Genomic DNA, 22,779 nt, shown 5'->3' on the forward strand with positions numbered 1-22,779 from the left:
CTTTTGTATTTCCTTACAGAGTTCATGGGGACACAATGCACATATAGATTAATTCATGCAGTAATTATGTTCTAAATTATCTTAATATTGCCTGGCCTGTAAAACAACACATGGAAGAAATATTTTTCAAGAGCAAGCTTAGAAAGTTTGGTTCTTATTTTATGTTATCTTTAAAATTAACACATTTTTTCAACTTTAAATAGAAAATAAGACCTGATAAATATAAATTTAATGTAAATACGTGGATGCTTTGTTTTTCAGGAACACCACAGTGATATTGTAGGATTGTTAGTTCCTGTAAACTGAAATAATTCCTGGGAATTATTTCATCCTTGAATTAACATAATATAATACAACTAAAATGTATGTGTAGATCTGTTGAAAATGTTTATTTACAAACACTACTTCTAAAGAGATTAGGTCTTCTCTACATCCACTGTTTGTTCTTTTTCCTTTGGCCAGGCAATATTTCCCTATTTATTTTTAAAGAAATCATGCCCTCTGTGTAAAAAAAAAGGAGATTAGAAGGATTTCTCAAGGATATATGAGTGAAACTGCCAACAGTCTCTAGCAGTAGTAGAGTAGTTAGCTCTGGTGTTTCTGTCTTTACATTGCTTTTCTCTGAGAGTGCCTCTAGGACCTGGGAGTTAGAAGTATAAAAAACAATTTAACAAGAACATACACAACAAGAAGTTTTATTGTGCTATAGTTGCATGGTTTAATTCTTCTTCCTAGGGGTCCAAGAAATTGGAAGGTCTAAGTAAATTTCCATTAAGGTAAGAGAAGGCAAAAAAGCTTTTAGTGATGCTGGTGTTACTTTGCTGTGAAAGGCACTGGCATTTAGTGAATATGAATTTAATTACACTTAAAAGATTTGGCCTTGTTTTAATTATTTGTAAATTATGAACTGAAGCTGTAGATCTCACAGTTCTAAATGATCACTAATATTATCTGAAAACTAATGGTGTTTGGAAGACATTGCATTGCAATTGCCATACCTAATTCCAAGGGCTCAATTCTGTCTCCTCAGCCCAAGTTCTCCGAGGAAGTAGATCTGAACAAGGATTACAAAGCCTCATGCTGTCCCCCTTGGGATGGAAGCATGCAGATGCCTCCAGTATGTTCCATGGATGGCTAGTTCTGCTAAACTGTAGAACCTCCAGGAGTGCAGTTAGGTAATCTCCTAAATTTGCTGGTTTGGATGCTCTCAGAGTGGTCAGCTAGAATTAATCTTTAGTAAATAACTAAATAAATAAATACCTTAAACTAGTGCAAGACAAAACACTGAGGACTGAATGATATAGAGACCTTTGTAGTACAAAACAGGATGGATGCTTATTTTTGTTGTAATATGGCCTTTCTATTTAAACAGTTCTCTGAAGCTGTAAAATCCAGTTACCTGTCTGAGCCTTTTCAGTAACGTGTGTGCCTTTATAGACACACAGACAAAGTAGTGGGTTTCTAACACACTCTGAAGGCAGCAAGGTCTATAGAAGTTCAGTTACCTTTATAGGTAACTGGTAGGGTGCGCGTGCACTTTACAGGTCTCTGAAGACTTATGAAGCAAGACTGACATAATTTCAGTCTTAGTTAGCACAAGCACTTCAGTCTTATTTGAAACTAATGATAAGTCCAGGAAACATCCAGAAAGTAACTGATTACATCCCTCTGTCTCAGGGAAGCATTCCATCACTTGCACTAAGCCTGGCACCAAATTTCAGTGCTTGTTATAAATAATAGTAATATAGAAAGAGTGCGACAGTGACCTGATGCTACTGGACTGTGCTACAGCCTCTTAAAATCAGAATAAACTTTTTAGTTGCTGTAGTCAAAAGTAATGGAGTAGAATACAGTAGAAGATAATTGAATAAGATAGAATAGAATTGGAAGGGACCTACAGTGGTCATCTAGTTGACAAGTTCAGGGCTGACCAACAGTTCCAGCATATTATTAAGGACATTGTCCAAATGCCTCATAAATACTGAGAGGCTTGGGGCATTCACAACCTCCCCAGAAAGCCTGTTTGACTATCCTCTTGATAAAGAAGGACATTCTGAAGTTCAGTGTGAACCCCCTTTGATGCCATTCTGAATAGTTCTGACGCATCCCTGAATCCTACTGGAAAGAGATCAGCACCTTCATGTCCTTGTCCTCTCCTCAGGAAGCTGTAGAGAGCAATGAGGTTACACCTCAGCCTACTACTCTCCAAGCCAAAGTGTTCAGCCCCACTTCACAAGCCATGCCTTCCAGGCTATCCCCCAGCTTTGTTGGCCTCCTCTGGATGAATTCAAGGACCTTTGCATCCTTCTTAAATTGTGGGGCCCACACCTGCAGAGAGAACTCTAAATGAGGCTTACCAAAGCTGAGTATGGTGAGATAACCACTCCTTTGTCTGGTTGATTATGCAGTATTTGAGGTACTCCAGGATGCAGTTTGGCCCCATGGTTGCCCATATACATGGCTGACTCATGCTTAGCTTAATGTCAGCCAGCACCCACAGGTTGCTGTGTGCAGGACTGCTCTCCAGCCATTTCACTCCCATTTTACACTTGTGCCTGGTGTTACTTAATCACCAGTGCAGAATCCAGCATTTCAACTTTAAATTTCATCCTATTAACCATAGCTTGGGTCTATCCAGATGCATCTGCAAGGCCTTTGGTCTCTCAAGAGGATCAACAGTTTGGTATCTCCCAGTTTGGTATCATCAGCAAACATGCTAATGGAGCATTTAAATCCCATATCCAGATTGTTGTTAAATATATTGAACAGAGCTGGTCCTAGGACTGGGCCCTGAGGAAAAGGACTGTTGACTGGCCACCAGCCAGATGTAACCCAGTTCACTACAACTGAGCTCACCTGTGCTGTGGAGGTGTGCCACTTCAGCTGGAATTGCCTTTCAGAGAGAAGGCAGCATGAAAATTACTCTAGTACTGATATACTTATTAGTCTTAGACAAACCAATTCCTATTTAATTTATGATAAGCTGAATTGATTTAACTGAATGTTTTGGTAATTTTGTTACACTAGACGTAAGTTACCCTTCCCAAAATAAAGCTATTGATGGACCACCCACACAGACTGGTGTTAATATCCTAGATCAAATTTTCCCTATTAGGTGAATTAATTGAAATTGTTGCTGTTTTCTATCATTATCAGTATTTTATTTGTAGTCTACTTTCAGATTTTCTCAAGTTTTGTTTTCTAATATTCTAAATATTCTTGGAATTTGTGAGTGACTTATTTCCAATTCTGTTCAAGTCTTTACTGCTGAGCTCTCAAGTTTCCTGCATGTGTATTCTTATAGATGCAAATTGAGAAATCTGAGGGGTTTTTGAAGGTGAAAGTTTTCAAGTGTTGCTCCATCCTCTTTGGTGATATCATTTAGCTCTATTTGGAAAGCCAAGCCTGTTTCATGAAGTCACTTTTGAGTTTTAACTTGAAATGACAGTAGGCTCAATTGTCCCTTTTCTGCTCATCATTGAGGAACTTGAAACTAAATTATGAAGTATCTTACAAGATTTGCAATGCACTAGTAGGTAAAATTCCAAATGAGCTGGAGGGGCATTCTCCCAAAGACAAAGAGACTGAATGTTAGTTTGTAGGTGAGTGAAACTGAAGTTTCAAGTTAAATATGAAAATTGAAAGCAGACATATTGATGACTCTGGAAAGGAAGATTTATTTTTCAGATTGTGAATGCCATGTCTCTTCAGTATTTACATTTCTGTTGTGTACTCAAGGGAAGAGTAAGAAGCTTTTTTATTACACCATACCATTTCCATGTTTCTTTCTTGTACTTTTTGCTCTCATTTGACAGAACAGGAAAGCTATTCCTGTTGTATAGTCCAATGCTGTGAATGTTATTTTTATAATTTAATTATATAAGTAACCAAGTCTAGTGTGTTTTACAGTATATTTCCTTAAGCAAACTAAATGGAATGCCATTCAATGATTTTTATACTTGCCGTTTGAGGACAAGTTTGGATATAGATTGATATAGAGTTGCCTGAAGTACTGCATATAAATTAAAGATTAAAAAGGTAGATATAGTCAGACTAAGCAGCTCAGTTATAAACTTTGGTTATGTAGTTACTGCCTCAAGGATACTTCATCTACTTCATATCATATGTCCTTTTTTTGAAAGATGATCAGTGGGTTCAAGTAACATTTCAGCACAGAGGAAACTGCATAATTTATAGACTTTCCAAAATGAAAAACAGGAAACCAGTTTCATTAAATTAAGTCTTCCACTCCTTTTTTTTTTTTTTTTTTTTTCTGCTCTTACAGATTGGAACATTGAAGGACTACTACCACTTCTACCATAGTAAAACAATTAAAAGGTCAGTTCTTTCAAGCAGAGGTACCCACAGCTTCATTTCAATGGAACCAAAGGTAAGAAAATCCATGCATGTGTCTGAGGAAAAAGCCTTTGCATTTTTTATATGAAATACTATACCAGAGGACATTCACCTGAATGGCATATAGCATTGCAAGAATTACCCTATCTGTTTTCTAAGGTTCTACTTCTCATTAAAACAAAGTGAAGAAGATATCATGGTATTAAGTATATGCTATTCTTGGAACATGAGGTGCACGATTACTCCTAGATGAGTACTTGAATTTTGATAATGCACTAATTACTGTGCTATGCTTCTCTGCAAAACCACACACGTAAGATTTATGTCTGCATATTCCTTCTATGAAGCAACCAAAAATAAAAATTTTTTTTTTAAAATAAAAAAAATGGGCAATGTGGGATGATACACTGTTCAGAGGAAAGTTTCTCTTGCTTTTTTTCTTGTCTTCTTCTGGACTTGGTCTACGAGGGATTAAAAAGAGTACTCTTTTCTGTGCTCCTTTTGGTAGTTAAATTGATCTTAATTTTAAGATCTGCATGAAAAATTGTGCCATTTTTTTGTAGCATTCACTATAATAGGTAACTGTCAATACTATTTAATTACTGGTTTATAGTTAAGTATAATATCTTCATGTATCCTACCCACAACACACTTTTGTTTGAATCCTTTAATTTCAGTGATTAGTAGCTTATTCACTGACTGCAGAATTGGACTGCCTCTGGTTTTCTTTAAGAAAAAAAGTTCGGTGGAGATCCCATTAGCTTTTTTATGATGTTCATGCAATGAAGTCTTGCCCACAAACCCCGTGGCCCCTGGTGTGATAATAACAGAGTCAAGCTTTTTTAAATTATTAGATGATGAATGTTCTCTGTGAAGGATTTGTCAGATTTTACTTAACAAATCATTTATGAGAAGTAAAAGTTACTGGTGAAAGAGTTTGAACACTGTACAAATTGAGCATCATATAGAAATGCTTCTGTCATCTGGAAAACTGTGTTTTGGTCTGAAGTTCCTCTTGAGGATGGGACAAGACTCAGAATGTACAAAAAACTGTGCTCAATCCTCTGTTGATAAGCCTGAACTGCTTAACTCTTTGAGAGCACCAGCAGCTCTGCTGAGCAGTGTACACTGGGGGTTAGTATAAAAGTAGTCAGGGCCCAAATCTCTGTTCCCATGAGTACTGAGACCCACCACTCAAAAGCAAGCATATAGAATAGGTAAAAATGCAAAAGGAAGGTAAGTGTTCTCATCTGTGTCAGTCCATGCTCTTTCCGTATGCACAGAGATGGAGCGATTAACACACACATGCGTAAGTTTGCATGCATGTACCACCATAAACTGTGGTACACCCAGCTTCCAGATACCCCTGCATGTCTGGCAGGCAGTCCAGGCTACTTTGGCTAGAATAGTGACAGACTCTAAGGCAGAACACAGCAGAAGATTAAAATTATAATGTATTTATTATGCTGTTGAGGTCTTGTCTCCAATCTGTGCTGCTTTTGGTATAGAATTTCTAAATTTCGGAACTGTTATGTATCACTTCAATATTGAGAAGCTCTAGTGAGGGTTGCACAAGGTACTCAACACTGTTTATGATTCTGTACCCAAAGAGAAGCTGATGTTATAATACCTAGCTCTGGCAAGAAGTGTATGTATGATTCACTTTTTAACTGCTTCACTGAACCTGGGTTTGGGAGCTCTTATGTTGCTGCAGACATGCCACTAAATGGACATGTATTTGTAGCAAAAAGACCACATTGTCTTCAGTGTGTATAATATTTAATGATTATTAAAGCAGACTGGCAATTTAATTATTCTGTATAAGCTAGTTCTTTTAAAACAAAAGGTTTAATATTGTATAAGACACCTTGCATTCCTATGAGAATTTTGAAAGTACTGCACACTACTGTACTTATGAGTGGAATGGTATCCAATGCCAATATTTGCTGCAGTTAGTCAGCATGGGTATTTGGGAACAAAGAAACACTGAGGTTTGTTTGCTTTCCAAATAATTTAATGGTAATTCACTTAATGCTGAAAAAGCTCTCTCTGTTACATGTACATGGAATTAACTTGTTCTGTGTTGCTTCAAACATGGATCACTAATTTGCTCCTTTACAAAATTTTTAAGGATGGAATTCTGATTGAGTAGCAATTTTTAATGTAATTAGCCTGCATATAGTGGAAGAAATTATGAAATTTCTGAATTATTCTCATGAACAGTGTTTGATTTCATTGTGTGAATGCACAATGAAAGATGTAGAACTAATAGAAAATCTTGTTATTGTGGATTGAAATTAATGAATTGCTTTAAAAAATCTTGTTTGATTTTCTTCTTCTGGAAAGGCCTCTTGACACTGTTATAAACAATATGAATAGATGCAACAGGGAACATAATAACTGGGTGTGGCACTTAGTGCTGTGGCCTAGTTGACAAGATGGGGGTTGATCAAAGGTTATACTTGATGATCTTTCAGGTGTTTGTCAGCCTTTTGTGACTCTATGATACACTGAAGACATGCGGATTGCACATTTTGACACTTTCCCCCAGCGTTAGTCTGTATTAACCTCATATCATCTGTATTTAGTTGAAAAGGTAAAGGATATGCAGTATTAACACAATTTTGTCAATTGTCATCCACATCCTTACCTAGCAATGCTACATGTTGTTATTTAGCAAAGAAAAAGATTAAACAGTTTTAGGAAAAGATGCACAAGAAAGGCTGTAGTTTCCTTAACACAGATTGTAATGGAGGAAATTTGTAACATAGCTTTATTTCCATAATCTTTCTCTGCCAGTGAATAGTTATGTGGTGGTTTGCATGTCCTAATGGGAAAACAAAGAAGTGGAAGAAGTCCGTGGATTTAAAGGAGGTGTCAAAGCCAACTGAATGAAATCTATTAACAAAGGTTTCTGGTCTCCCCAGCTGATATGCTGTTTGTGGTTGGCCTTTGGCAGGGGTCAGTGAGGGCACCACACCACAAATCAAGAGCTTTTTTTAGCTTCAGAGTTTGCTCTGCAAAATTATTTTGGTGATACCACAATGCATGAAGCAATGGGAGTAGGAGCGAAAAAGAAGTGGGAAGATGTACAGAATAAGTCCATAGTTGAAAGGTATCATGAAGCTCTAATTCAGATATTAAATAGTTGAATGTATTGATGGTAGACAATCTGCTGAAACCAGACTAGTACAGCATTTCCAGGGCTGAGAAGAAAGAGCTGAGGTATTCCTCTGGGTTTGCTGCAGTGGTGAAATGTAGAGTCGCAAAGTGGGAAACATTGCAAACAAAGATTGAAACCGCAGTCTGAAGACTTTTCATCAAGAAAAATGATAAGGGAAACCAGGTGAAGCTTTTCTATTAGTAAAGAGATTGCAATTGCAATGTGAGAGTTGAAGTGTCTGTGCATGACAATAGTACATGTAATTAAATGGACAACACGACTGGAAAAACTGTCTTTTTGTTCTGAACTGTTACATAAAATGAAGAATTTTTAGTGAAGAGCTGTGATAATCAAATTCGTGATTCATATGGTAAGAATTGTCCCACAGAATAGGTAGCATAAATAATCCTAGAAGATGACTGTTTTTAAGGTAATAGAGGGCAGAGAAAAGACTGATAATATACTCAAATAGATGTACTAAAGTGTGTTCTGTTTTTCTCATGAGGTCCACAGAGTCCCCCATCACAACAGAGATCTCATAAAGACATCTGGCCCACAGTGATGCTAAAAGCCATGGAATTAATGGTTTGTTTTCCTGTAAAGTGTGACATCAGCCAACTTTGGAGCATAGTGCATCTTTATCAATTTCTACTAAGATGGCATCTCGTATTTTTCTAATTTTAATGAATTTTGAGTAGGTTTATTTGGGGTTTGAATCCTGTTTAACGGGTCATAAAAAATAAAGATTACATAATATAGAAACAGAAAGACTTACAGTCTTATTGAAATAAGAAGTAAGGCTACCTTTACTTAAGGAAGATACTCTGCTTGAGCACAATTTTGCAGTAGTGTCATGCCTTTGTCAAGTCTACTCCAGGATCAGAATACCTGGGAAAACATAACTCCCAGACACTTATATTTTATGCAGCCTGATCTAACCATACTCAGAGTGTAGCAGTATGACGGGGGAGAAAGTAGTTTCTTTGCTGCATCAAAATAAACAGAACTCATGGTATCAGCATGTAAAATGCTGGCAAGCATTTTGCTGGTGACACCAAATGATATGGGCTGTTTTCAGAGGATAGAAAAGTAATGCCAGAAGCCTGTCCTTGTTGCTGGTAGGACAGTTGTGTTCATGAGAGCGCAAAGGGGAGCAGAATTGTAGTAGCTGTTATTAACCTGGGGCTTTTCAAGCCATCACCATGGACTTAAAGCTTAGAGAAATTAGATGAGAATGTTATTATGGGTAAGGTGGTATTTAGTTGTTAAACCTTAGTGAACAAAAAAGTTTTCATTAGACATACAGGATAACACAACAGTTAAACAGTGGGACCGGGTAAGTTACTGATGTCTACATGGTTAGCCGTAAAATGTACAAACACACAGGGGCCAAGAATCAGTAAGATGCTACTTGGTTGCAAAATAATAGGAACTGTCATGCTCTTTTCATGTTCAGAGCTTGACTGGAAGTTTAAGTTAGTTCTTAAATAATCCAATATTTACCACTGTCGTGCCTGTTATTAATTACCTGAAAAAGCTTTTACATGAGCAATCCTTACATCTTTAACTTAGTAAAAATCAAGAATGGGTTTTGCTATTTTCAAGGAGCCTGTTACTAGGTGAGTTAAAGTATGAACTGAATCACAATGAATGAGAGGGAATAGCAATATCTCTTTATGCCAACTGCTTCTGGAGTATTAATTAGTTTCATGTAAACATGAGCAAATAGTCCTACAACTTGGATTTTTTTTTTCAGGGCTTTTTGAAATATGAAGTTGCTGTTCACTGATAAGAATTCTAGTAGATCCTGCTGGTTATTCTAACTGTTCATTGTGCTGTAAATTTTGTATGAGTTGGTTGGTATTTTGTTTTCTTTATGGTAATTGAACCTGTACTTATAGGGGTGAATATTGTGTTAATTTTAGTTTAAAGTGTATTCATCAGCAGCAAAAATCCCTGGGAAATACATGTTGCAGGAATCAAGAATATGTTTTGCATGATGAGGCTGCATCACACTTATTTTCATTCATCACTCAGTAATGACTATTCAGCAGTTCAGAATGCACCTAGACCTAGAATAAAAACGGAGATAAATCCCAGTGAGTATAGCAATAAAGTAGCTGCATTTTGTAGCAGGTTTTTCACTTATCACAGAATTCTATAATGGTTGAAGAAACCATTGGAGTTGGAAGAAACTTTTTGAAAGTCATCTAGTCCAACCTGCCTGCAATGAGCAGGGACATCTTCAACTAGATCAGGTTGCTCAGAGCTCTGTTAGTCCTGACCTTGAATGTTACAAGGGATGGAGCATCTGCCTGTCCTCTCTAGACAACTTGGTCCAGGGCTTCACCACTTTTGTTGTAAACAATTTCTTCCTTATATCTTATCTGAATCAACCCTCTTTTAAAACTGAAAAGAGTGGTGAAACCCTGGACTAAGTTTCTCCTTGTCGTGTAGCAACAAGACCTCCTAAAAAGTTTGTCCCCTACACATCTGAAAAGCCTCAGTAAGGTCTCCCTGGAGCCTTCTTTTCCTGAGAATAAACAACTTCACCTCTCTGAGGTTTTACAAATGGAAGAGGTACTTCAGCTCACAAACCATTTTGTGGCCCTTCTCTGGACTCACAACAAGCCTTCCTGTACTGAGGACCCCAGAGCTGAATGCAGCACTCCAGGTGGGTTCTGCAGCAACCCAATATGTTCAGTGTCCCACCCTTTTTATCAAGTTTTTGCAACATCACAGAAACCCAGTGTTTGACCAGAGTGTTGTTTCTTTCTCAAAAGTAACCCTGGTCAAAATTCTGACCCTTCTCCTTGCCATCCTGAGGTTTATGAGGTTCCTTCCTCATCTCTTTACCGTCTTAAGAAAATAATGATATGAAAATAGTTAAAGAATGTAATCCTGCAAAATAATGTTTTCACTTTTTCCAGTGTGTGGGAGAGGAGGATTTAATTCCTCATTTGCTGCATTAATTAGGAAGTCAGCCAGTTAAAACCCCTCAGCTAATCTGCAGTTCTTTTCCAGAAGTTAACAATGAGATTGTCATTGCCAAGGAGTTCTGTAAACTGACTTGGCAAGTGAAAGACTAGAATCTAATGTAATTGTTATTTTTAATATACTTGAAATTAGATATATTGAGGGGACAAAGCTCCTTTGAGGCAGATGCCAACAACTGATGAAATCATGATGAAATCATGTGAAATCACAATGAAAGGGAAATCTAAGTGTAGGTAACTGAATACCGTAATATATTTCAATAAAAACCTCCATATTTCCCATCAGTGAATATTTTCCTTTTCTAAAACTATATTACACTGAATTCCTACTGGCCATTTTTCTGCTTCTAGTAGAAAACATCAAAAAGTTATTCCACTAGGAAGCTTCACTGACTATTTTTGTTGCTTTAAGTACAAACAGCAAATCAGCTATTAATTAGACATTAATAAAGCTTTTGTTCTTCATAAATAAACCTGTCTCATTAGTGCTACAATTAACTCATTAAATATTACCTGTTGTAAATAAAGAGAAATTAACATTATGTGACAAAATTTGTTGACTGAAGAACAGATACTTCCTCTTACAGAACCAATGGATTTCGCCAGTAGAGTAAAAAGGGAAGGCCATATATATTCATGTGGTATATTAATGTGATATTGGCTTTTCATTTTTAGATTACAGTCACCCAAGGTTCATCCTTACCCTGGTTTTGTATCCTCCACAGACAGAATGCTGTTCCCTGTGCAGAAAATGAAAACCAAATTTTAGGTTGCTCTTCTTCCCTATGAAGTGTTGGACCAGCTGTCAGATATCCCATTCCAGTACTCAGCAGACTTTAGGGCTTGTGGTAGAGCTGCTATTAAGGTCTCTAGACTTCATGGTCAATGAGAAAGATGTTGACTCTAAAGTGACAGGCAAGGACTCAGCAATCTCTCACAGAAATAACTAAAACGTTCTGGATCAAGAATAGTGGAAATTACACAGATTTCAATTGTCTCTTTGATGTATTTGGAACCTTCTGGTTTTAGAGAGGCAAAAGCAAAAGTCCCCACATATATGCAATGACCTGGGCCTTTGAAAGGGACACATGCTATTAAGAGAAGAAAAAATATATAGTCTATTCTGAATTTTGCAGACCAACATATGTCTTGAGCATGGTGATTCTCAAAGATTTAAAAACATTGGCTGAATTTTAGCTGGATTTTGGCTTAGAACTCTTCAAACCTTGGGGGATTTTTCGTTTGAGAAATCATGTTCTTTGACCTCTCTGCACTTGGTGAATTTGGGGTTTGTGGCAATAGGACTCCTTGGCTTTTGTTTTGTAGATTGTGTTCTGCTTTTAAAATTATGTCCAACAAAATGTTGAGCAGAGGTTAGGATCAGTGACAGTATTTCCAACCATAGCCTAGATCTTGTTACAGAAGCTTGTTTAGGAACCTTAAAAAATACATAGAAATATTCTTTAGGAATAACTGGGTGGAAAACTCCCTTCAGGGCATACTTTTGCTGTGTAGGGAACAAATATTTCTGAAAGTTGGTGTTATGCAATGCTACATTCACATAGTAAGATGAACATTCTAAAGGTAACATACTTCTTGAATTTCTAGGTTTTGGGGGCAAAGTGGGGAAAAAAGTATTGTACTTTTCCCTTCACTGTCACTATGTTTTCCTTCACTGTCACTAGAGGAACCTCAACAAAAACATATTTATGTATCTCATACGTGATAATAGTTACAATTATCTTGCAGACTGCTGGAGCTGCAGTGTTAATCCCAGCAATGCATAAATTCAGAAAAATATATTAATAGACCTAATTGCATTTAGGATTTGACATGTTATTTTACAAAATAAAAGTACTTAAGATACAGGTAATTAGTTATCAATACTTCTTTTGGTTCTTTCCTTCCTTATATTTTATAAGTGTTAGAACAGTCCAGGATACCATAAGTGCACAGCTGACTGTACATCAATGAAATAACAAAAACAAGGAGGAAAAAAAACTTTGTCCATCTGTTGCTTCATCAGAGGACATTAGCATCACAGTCATGGAGTTAGTTTGGAGAAGTTATTTGAGCAGCATGCACTCCAGTATGGTGCAGCACACTGTGAGAGTCTTCAGCTAGCAACTGATTTGAGCAGGGACTTGTAGAGGTTGCGGCTGCATTTGCTGAGAGTGCAAAAGGTATATGCAGCATGCAGAATAGCTAACTTATTTAGATATCATTGAGTTGTTCACTTGGTTTGGTTGGAAAGGGCCTTAAAAGTCACCTCATCCCAGCTCCAGTTTAGATGCTTTCTAAAGTCTCTCCATTCTGGGATAAGATTTTCTTTGCACTTCTCTGTCAGAATGCTTTCTTGCTTAATGGCACATTTGTCTGGTTTGCTCTCTTGTGCAAGCTGGGAATGCTCATCCTCACTCAAAGTGAGACCACTAATGGAAGGACCTACAATGCGTGTGAAGGCAGATCACAGACTTGTGCAGCCTTATTTTATAAGTGCAAATGCAATTTCAAAACAAACACATGAACAAGAAACACAAGGAAAATCCATTTGGAACTTGAAAAGGGTGTTACATTCCTCACACAATTCAGGAAGCATTAAAAGGATTTTGCTTAGCCTTAATGATGGCAAAAGCACTTCAGGTAAATATATGTGTGGGAAATTTAAAGCCTTAATTTATCTTAATTTAAAGATGATTTCATCATAGCAGTTATAAACATGTAAAAGCAGAGAGTTGTAAAGAAAAGATATGCTAGTAGGTGTTAATATTTGAGTTTCTTTACAGTTCCAGTAAAGTAGTACTTGCTCCTATTTTTTTTAGCAGCAAAGTGAATTTATAGGTGAAAAATGATAGGACAACTAAATGTTTTTTAAGAAAACCAAAGGGAGTTAGTCCTCTAATTTTTAATCTGTATTCTAAGAGCTTGATAGTGAAGACAGCAGCTCTGACAGCTGCAGTGGTCTTGTGTTTCACTAAGTGTGCTTAGGCTGTTGTTAAAGACAGTTTGCATTGAGCATTAAGAAAGACAGCAAATTGGTGGTTTGGCTACTGGGCTGTAAAATTGCTAGGTGTCAGAAAGTGTCAGATGGGGAGGAACTGAAGAGATCCTAGTTTTGAGCTGTAGAAAGATGTAACATTCTGGAAGCAGCTGATCCTGCAAGGCCAAATGCCAAAATACCAGTAGAGAGAGAGGGAGAAATTGAAAGAAAACACATTTTGGAAGGGCACATCTCGGAACTCACTGTATAGAAATGTAACCGAACAGCTTCTACATACCATTTCCTGAGGAGATCCAGCTTCCTCTGATGCTGGTGATACAGGTTGTATTGCAGGACATTCATAGAAAAATCAATTAAAGTTTGGGGTTTTTTCTCTCTTTCTTGCGCTTGGAAAACATTCTGGCAGCAATGTGTACTCCTGACATAATGGATCAAGATTTTTCTGCATCTGTCTTCCGGCTTCTGACAGACAAGACCATCATGTTTAATTCCAGTGGCCGTTATGTCACCCAACTATTCTAAATGGTGGACAAATAGAAATCATAGGACACATAGATAATTTGTCATATATGGGGTTATTGACAGATTATTGAAGGCAGGAAAAGGGAGCAGGAAAGATATCCTCCCCAAAACAAAGCAAAAGAATCTCCCCACTACTCAATTTTTTGTAATCCTTTATTTTAGGTTATTTTGAAAAGCCAATGTCACTGAAAAGCCACTAATCATCCTTGGCTGATCTGCTTTACTCTTAGCAGATCCGCTCCAGTTTTAATTGTTCAGAGGACGTGCCAGACAGGTGTGTCCTGTTCACAGCTGTGCTTGAATATGTGCAACCTTCATCAGACAACTTTGCTCCTTCATGCTTCTGACTCAAAGTGCGGCTGGCAGTTGAACAAAAATTTCTTCAAGGGGCAAATGCACACCAAGCGCTATGTATTTTATTCTGTGGAATTGTATTTCTCTTGGATTGTATGAATCCAAGCAATTCCAAATCCATAGAATCCACTTAAAGCAGTTGTATCCATTGGTGTGTTGACTATCACTTATGTAACCTGTGTTTAACCTGCATTATTGTTTGACATTATTTTTCCCTTTTAAAAAAAATTTATTTAATTAGAGAGAGAGTAAATGCTGGCACTCTCATTAGTGCTGAAGTTATATATAAATATCTTTAAAGGTCAGAATATTGGTTTAACTTTACTTTTGTAAATGATGAAGATTAAAAATTTCTTTTAAAGTAGCTTTACTAAATTGAGACTCAATTCACTGTTTCATCTATAGCTGTTTTAACAGCTTTGTGTTTATATATACATATATGCACGCGCACACATACACACAGACCTTTGTATTTATATATATACTTTCTGTTTTATATATAATAACTTTGTGTTATAACAGCTTTGTGTAATGAAACCAGAATTTCTGGATTCCAAAGTTTTTTTGACTTCCAGGCTGTTCCTGAAAAATTAGTTTTCAAGAATACAAATGCCAATAGACTCATAGTCTGTGCAATCAAAAGTAAATATTTTGATCATCCAGTCAAACCTCTTTTATTAGATGTCATATGGCATCAGAATTAATTTCTCTTTGATGCAGAGTGTAAGTTTTAGAAGTTTTCCAATTTAAATTAAAAATCTGCCAGTGATACAAAGTATCCAGAAGTTTTTAAAATGTTCCTGTTTTGCTTTATGGCCAGTTATTTAACTTCAACTTTCAGACACTTCACATTCCTGTAACTATTTGTGAGTTTGAAGAATAATATTGTAGAGCAGTTTGGTGACCTGCATATGTGTTTGGACCTCAAAAATTTCCTCAGCTAAGAAGACATCCAAATACCACTCCCTTGTGGATCTGTTTTTCTCTTCATCATATTTGGTCTTCTTTTCCGGGTCCTTGCTATACTAACACACTTCCCTTGCCTTACATGAAGGAAACTAGCAGATATTTGCAGCCCTGATCAGTGCAGATGTTTGGTAAACTTGTCATTTTATGAGGCCAGTTACTCTTTGAAGAGATAATCTGAAGAGAAGGTATTTCTCTGTGAGAGACTGAGATACCATCTCTTTCAACTTTCACATCATTCTGGCAAATAGTGGAAAGGCAGTCAGGTGATTTTTAAGCTGTTGTCTGATGCTAATATATGTTTGTTTATGAACTAAATTCCAGTTTTGCATTTCAACCCTTTCTGCCAGCAGGTAAAGGAACTGAATGAATTATTAGAAATAAAATAATAGTAGTAATAGGAAGATTTATGAAAAACATAGCTGTTTTTGAAGCTTCTGAAATGTCTTCCCTCATGAGAGCAGACATCTTCTGCAGCACATCTGAGTTTCTATCAAAGAAAATTTGTGTATTTCAGAAGGTACATGTTTGTACATTTGAAGTTCATCTTGGTTAGAAAAAAGTTGTTTTATTAGTACAGAGAGTATGCTATACTGTAATAGTATGAAAAAAATCACATTTGTATTAGATCATTTAAAGTCCCTTTATCCTAATGGAAGACAGTGTAGAAATAGCCATAGAGATAGCTATCACATGAAATAAACATAGGTAGAAGAAATTTTGTGAAGACTGTAGACACCACATTGCAAGCCTGTAAGTCATGTGACCAGAGACCAAAAGGCTCTAGTATATGCAATTTATTCCATTAGTCATAGCTATCCATATAACAATCTTTCTTTTTTTTTCTCTCAGATTATAATACGGCAAGTGTTGTGAATTAGGAATCCATAACAGAGTGGCTGTTGTGGACACTCTTCAATTGCCTGAATGTGCACAGGGACCATCCTAAAGTTGCAAAACAGCCATGTTACCCTTGGTTTATCTGGGGCTTTAAAATAAATGAAAGTAATCAGCTAGTTTGTTAATCAGGCATTACTCCAGCCTTTGTGTTATCTGATATTCAGAAATTGAGAGATACGGCCTCATTGGAAGTGCTGTCAACATTTTGTGAGGTGTGCACAGTCACCTTGTGACTGTAGGAAAAGAAACTTCAGTCCTTTTACATTTGCCTGAGAGTTGGACTGCAAGGTTTACTTAGGCTGGCTGCAAGTGTCTCTCACAGGTAGTTTTTGGCAGTTAATTTTGAATGGTGATGGTCTTTTTTATAATGATGTTTAATAGGGGGAGTAATCAATCTTTTAATATCAGTGAAGTTCACTGACAACTGTAAGACTGAGTTTGAGGACAGAAAAAGTCAGCTTGTTCCAAAGGTAGCTGCTAGCAATTCCCCTCCATTGACCTGAAGTGGTAGATCAGAGACAAACACAGTGGCCATGAAACAGTGGTGTTCCTGAAAACTCAGTGTTGGGATCAGCCCTGTTCAGTATCTTTGTCAACAGCCTAAGTGAAGGGATCAAGTACACCCTCAGCAAGTTTACAGATGACACCAGGTTGGGTAGGAGTGTTGATCTGCTGGAGAGTGGGAGGGTTCTGCAGAGGGATCTGGACAGCTGGGGCCAACTGTATGAGATTCAATATGGTGAAGTTCTGGGTCCAGCCCTTGGGTCACAATAACCCAATGCAGCACTACAGGCTGGGGGAGGAGTGGTTGGAAAGCTGCCTGGTGGGAAGGGATCAGGGGTTGCTGTTTGACAGTGGCTGAACATAAATCAGCAGTGTGCTTTTGGTGGCTAGGAAGGACAGTGGCATCCCTCGTTTATATTAAGAACAGTGCGGCCAGCAAGACCAGAGAAGTAACTGATGAGGCCGTACCCAAATTTTGTGTTCAGTTCTGGGTCCTTCACTTCTGTAGAGACACTGAGGTGCTGGAGCAAGTCCTGAGATGGGCAATGAAGCCGGTGAAGGCTCTAGAGAGTAGGTCATATGAGGAGCAGCTGAGGGAGCTGGGGTTGTATAGCTGGCAGAAAAGCAGACTAAAGATCTTACTGTTCCATATCACTGCATGAAAGGATGAAGGTTGGGCTTTTCTCCCAGGTAACAAATAACAGGATGAGAGGAAATGGTCTCAAGTTGTGCCAAAGGAGATTTAGATTACATATTTTAAAAAAAGAAAATATGGAAAAGTTTGTAAAGCATTGGAGCAGACAGCCCAGAGTAGTGGAGTCACCATCCCTAGAGATGTTCATAGCCCCTCTGGATATGGCACTAAAGGACATGATTTAATGTTGAATGCAGTGGTAGTGCTGGGTTGATGGTTGGACTTGATTATTTCAAAAGTCTCTTCCAGCATTATGATTCTAAATAAGAGCAATAATCAAGTTGTACTACAAAGGCATCTGAAATTCCAAGGAGCTAGGGAAATGGGGTGCTGTAAAAAATGACACTGATACTTCCATAAAGTGTAAAACTCAACAAAACTCTAAAACTGAAGCTTAGGATAAGCATTTTGGCTCAATTCTGAATTTTAAATACTACTTCTAAGTATATGCTATAAACAGGGTCAGTTTGGAAAAAATACTTTATCCTTTTCCTATGATTAAGGATAGAAAATAGCAAGACAGGCACAATCAAATAAACCCAAATGGGATAAAGTTTTCCTGTGGTTTAAAGTATTCTGATGAGAAAACTGCTTAATTTGATATTTAGTATATGTTCTGTGACTGAATTTTTCCATGTCAGACTTATGTGAAAAATTTACTTGTTGACAAAACAACATTAAGCGAAAGTGCTGGAAATAGGCTGAGTTATTTGTATTTCCTTACATTCTATTAAAGAGGGTTTGGTCAGTGAACAGTCTACTCAGGAGATGTATTTACTTTGGTAAGTCCAGTATACCACTGATGGATATTACATATTACTTAATTATAGAATACTTTTACTGTCTTGCTAATTCTCAGTAGATTTTCTAAATGGCTGTTGAAATGGCTGTTGGCTGAATCAACACTTTTGGAATTACACATTGGAATTACACATTTGGAATTACAATTTTTGACATTTGAATGTAACCCTGTGGTAGAGATTTGTCTTCCTAAGATGTCACAAAATGAGTTAAGGCCACCTTAAAGTAGCACATGCAGAAGTCTGAAGGACTTAAACGATTTATAACAAGAGTTGAAGGACTAACCTAAGGAAAGAAAAATATCACATCAGAAATTTCTACAGGTTTTTTAATATATAGAATAATTGCTACAGTAATACAGACATGAAATCCAAGATAGTTCAGCTGTCTAGGATGCCAGATGTTAGATTCCAAAGCTAATGAAATTAGCTCAGAGTTTTATCCTCTAGTGGGCACTGGATCACCCTTTTGATTTATTAAGAATATGAAATTTTAGGGAGTTGTGACATGAAAGTTTACATTTGGAGTGATATTAATACTAATCTTCCCACTGTATTGAAATGATGAAAAGGTGATTGGATTGTCTTAAGACTTGGTATTTCTAGATACTAACATTGTATTCAATGGTGTAAGCAGAGCTTTAGGTACTGTACCAAACAGACCTGTCAATTAGAGGTCTCTTAAAATTGTGTTCAAAATCGTGAATGTGTAGGTCTTGAGTTGTTCCAAGGTGAGGTATATGATCTGTGGCTAAAAAATATAAACTACCTTGAATAAACATAGGAGTTGCTTTTAAGCTCATGCTGCAAAGACTTTTCCTCACTATTCCAAGGCTGAGTTATTTTAGAAATAGAACCAGAACATCTAAGCTGGTTAGGCCACTTCAGATCTGAGGAAGGGAAAAAATCCCCAACTGCTTTAGAGGCTTGTTCTTTGCTTATGAAATCTGGGGCTGGTGCTGCTGGAAGCCACTGTCCAGGAGCCCAAGCTCCCTAAAATTTGTTCTCCACTCTCCCACAAAGCTGCTGGGTGATTTTGAGCTGCTTTATGGTCAGCTGTGGTACAATACACTAGAAGGGCGGAGGTTGGGCAGTGGCTGTAGACACATTCATCATTAGTTACTACAGCTGAGTCTGCGAGTAGAAAACCTGTCAAGATTTCCCCAAGGAAAGAAAATGTGAGTCCTTTTGCCTTGGATTGTTCCCTGGTTTTCCAGCCGTACAGAGATCCTGGCCAGCAACAGATATGAGCTTCTCCAGAATTTCATTGTGATGCTTTTGCCCTTCCCAGCAGCTCTGGCTGCTATTAAACTGCCTCGGTACAGAGCCTGTCTTCCTGCAGGTTGTTCCCTTTTCTCTTCACAATTTATTCCTTTATGGTGTTGTTCATAAAGGAAGAAGACTTTTTTCCTCATCGTTTTAGGCTGATGTGTATGGATTTATGTGAAGAGCATGTAGCTGTAGGGGTGGGAAGACTACAAGAGAAAGGCAAAGGACACTTCAGTCCCATTAAAATCCATACTGTGGATTCTTGTACCTCATGGAAGTGGAACTGTGGCTATGCTACTACAATTCATCACAAATACATAGCAAAGCAGATAGAAACCACTTAAATCATACCAGGACTGACTGGCTTTTCTGTGGCTATGAGATGGAAAAATGTGCATTGAATTTCAGCTTTGGTCCATGGGAGACACTGCAGCTTGGCCTGCTGTTGTGCAAGATGTGTTTCTTTGGGGTTAAGTGGTAATATCAAGGATTATCTGCTGTCTTTTCTCCTCTGCTTGTTTGGTTTCTGCTCAGCATGTATTAACATCTGTTTCTTGTTTCATCTTGGTTTTTTTTCCAGAATCTGTAACATAATTTTGACAACTGCTTTGATTGTGGATTGTCATTGACCCTTGCTGAAGAAACACTTTCTTGATCAGCAAGAATGCATCACATAGCACTTTTAATCTAACTTTAGACCCCTACCTTTGTGAAAAGGTATCTGCAGTAATTTTCCATGGTCTTTCCATGGTCAACATCTACTTTACCAATTATCTTAATGTATTTTTATGGTGAAAAGAGGCTGTTGCTATTGTGATTCAAAGAATAATAGGCTAAGAAAATAGCTGGGGTTTTAATTATGATCCAAAAAATGACATAAAATTCCTCTTAAGGTGAGAAGTCCAATTTTTGGGGGTCTCACTTTTGTGACTGCACATAATTAGCAAGCAATAGTGTTGATCATCTCTCCTGCACTCCTGAGTAATGGTTTGGATCTCTTGTTCACTAACCTGGGTATGGCCCTTGGATATTAGCATGTCCTCCTCACTTTACCCTAAATCATTGACCTTTTGGTTTCATTACAAGGCGAAGTGCAAAAACAGAATGTTGTCAAATGATACACTTAAGTAGAACTGGTAGCTGTCGCCCTGATTTTGTAAGACTTTGTTAAGCCTTCTGATGTTTGCATTCTTTCAACAAACTTTCTCACACACAGTTCTGTAAATAACCTATGTTTTGCATTCTTTCATGGAGGTTGAGAGAATTGATGGACCCTTGGTCTGTCCAGTGGCATTGGAGAGGTGGCACTGTCACCCTCCAATCCACTGTCACCTTTGGAAAACTATAAATGTTGGAGTCAGAAAATAAAGTTCCTTTTCTTCTTCCTTTTTGTTCCCCTCGAGAGCAGCAGTGTCTGTGTCATCATTTCGTGCCGTATCACAACAGGTAGCACGGGACTTAATTAATGACAGGACAACTAAGATGCTTACTTGTTTTGTTAGAAACATAGAATCACTGAATCATTTGGGTTGGAAGGGACATTAAAGATCATCTCATTCCAACTCTCCAGGGCCTCCAGGGACACCTTCCACTTGACCAGGCCGCTCAGAGCCCAATCCAACGTGACCTTGAGCACTTCTACAGATGGGGGCATCCACAACTTCTCTGGGCAAACAGTTCAGTGCCTCGCCACCCTCAGAGTAAAAAACATTCACCTTATCTAGTATCCCATCTAAATCTACTCTCTTCCTGTTTAAACCATTACCCCACATCCTATCACTAAACTGATTCCCTGATAATGAGACCTTCCCCATCCTTCCCCTAGGTCCCCTTCAGGAACAGGAAGGTTGCCATAAGATCTCCCCAAACACCATTTCTAGGCTAAACAATCCCAGCTGTCTCAGCTCTTCCTCATAGCAGAGATTCTCCAGCCATCTGACCATCTTTGTGGCCTTCCTCTGCCTGTCTTATGCTGGGGACCCCAGAGGTGGTTGCAGCCCTCCAGAGAGTAAAGTAGAGAAGTATCTTTTGATATAGCCCAGCATATAGCTGGCTTTTTGGGATGTGCATGTGAGTTGCTGGGTCATGTCCAGTTTTTCATGCACCCATATTCAAAGCTGTTCTCAATCCACTCATTAAACCTGTATTGAGGTTTAGGATTATCCTGACCCAGGTGCAGGACCTCACACTTGGTCTTGCTCACCTCACAAATCTGTCAGTGTCCCTCTGGACAGCATCCTGATAGGACAGGAACTGTTGGAGCAATTTTTTTCCTGTGGCCTGTTCTGGGACAGCACAGTCTCATATTTTGTCTCAGAGTGTGCTATCCTCACTTTTGTCCTTTTGTAGCAGGGTCTTTCAGAACTCACATGTACAAGTGTTGAGGGTGCTTAGGCACCGTAAAGAATGAAGTGTAGCAAATGCAGCATGAGACATTCTAACTGGGAGGGAGGATGCTTGCCTAGAGCAATCCGTCTGGCAGATAAACTGAGTAATAGTGCTGAGCTGCTGTTCAGTGCCTGTTTTCCATGGGAATGAGGTGGCCCCTTGTGCTCATCTGTTTACTGGGTGTTACCTTCCATGTGCTTTGTGTGGGTTTTCTCTCTCTTTTTCTCTTTAATCTGTAGTGTTCTTGTGGCACCTCCTCTCCTGTTATCTGAGGAGGAATTTGCAGTTTCTTCCTACAGGTGTAGGACAGATGGAGGTGAAGGAGGCAGTGCAAGGGTTACAGTTACAGTTTCAATTAGGAGCAGCACCTGAAGGATCTCTTTTTCACAGACTCCAGATCCACACCTTCACACTGAATTTTGTCATAAAAGTCACAGATTCTGGTATGAAATTTATAGCTTACTTCAGAATTAGAAATTTTTTTCACCCCAAGGATGTTTTTCCTCAAAATGGAAAGGATTACACCTTCAGTTTGCCTGTAACTTCTGCTGTATAGTAATGGCATTTTCACTTATTGGAGTTGACCCATTTTTAATAATTTTGAAATATTTATTCAAGCAGACCCTACCATTGTATATTTGAAAAATTTATCTTTCACAACAAAGTTTGTATGTTAAAAATCATGCTGCTTTGATAAATTGGTGGGATTTTTTCCCAGCATGTAAGTTTTTTTCCATTTATCAAACTTGTTATCTTCACAGTTTATAACTCTGGGTGAGGGAGATCTTACTGCAGCATACCTACATGGGTTTTTTCCCCCCGAGAATTCTATCGAATCTATGAGGCTAAAAATGGTAGAAAGTAGT

At 37.9% G+C, this 22,779-nt stretch overlaps 1 protein-coding gene across 4 annotated transcripts in view; it reads left to right on the forward strand.

The window, feature by feature from the left end:
* The window catches only part of PCSK5 (proprotein convertase subtilisin/kexin type 5), a 220,101-nt gene that overhangs the window by 19,963 nt on the left and 177,359 nt on the right, over window positions 1-22,779 (forward strand). For all 4 annotated transcript variants that reach the window (XM_041422187.1, XM_041422186.1, XM_041422188.1 and 1 more), the window contains exon 2: window positions 4,286-4,390. In XM_041422187.1, coding sequence (XP_041278121.1) covers window positions 4,286-4,390 — 105 coding nt within the window. The remainder of the gene's footprint in view (window positions 1-4,285; window positions 4,391-22,779) is intronic.

Source organism: Onychostruthus taczanowskii, unplaced genomic scaffold (assembly GCF_017590055.1).
Source record: "Onychostruthus taczanowskii isolate IOZ18803 unplaced genomic scaffold, ASM1759005v1 scaffold72, whole genome shotgun sequence".
Taxonomy (NCBI): domain Eukaryota; kingdom Metazoa; phylum Chordata; class Aves; order Passeriformes; family Passeridae; genus Onychostruthus; species Onychostruthus taczanowskii.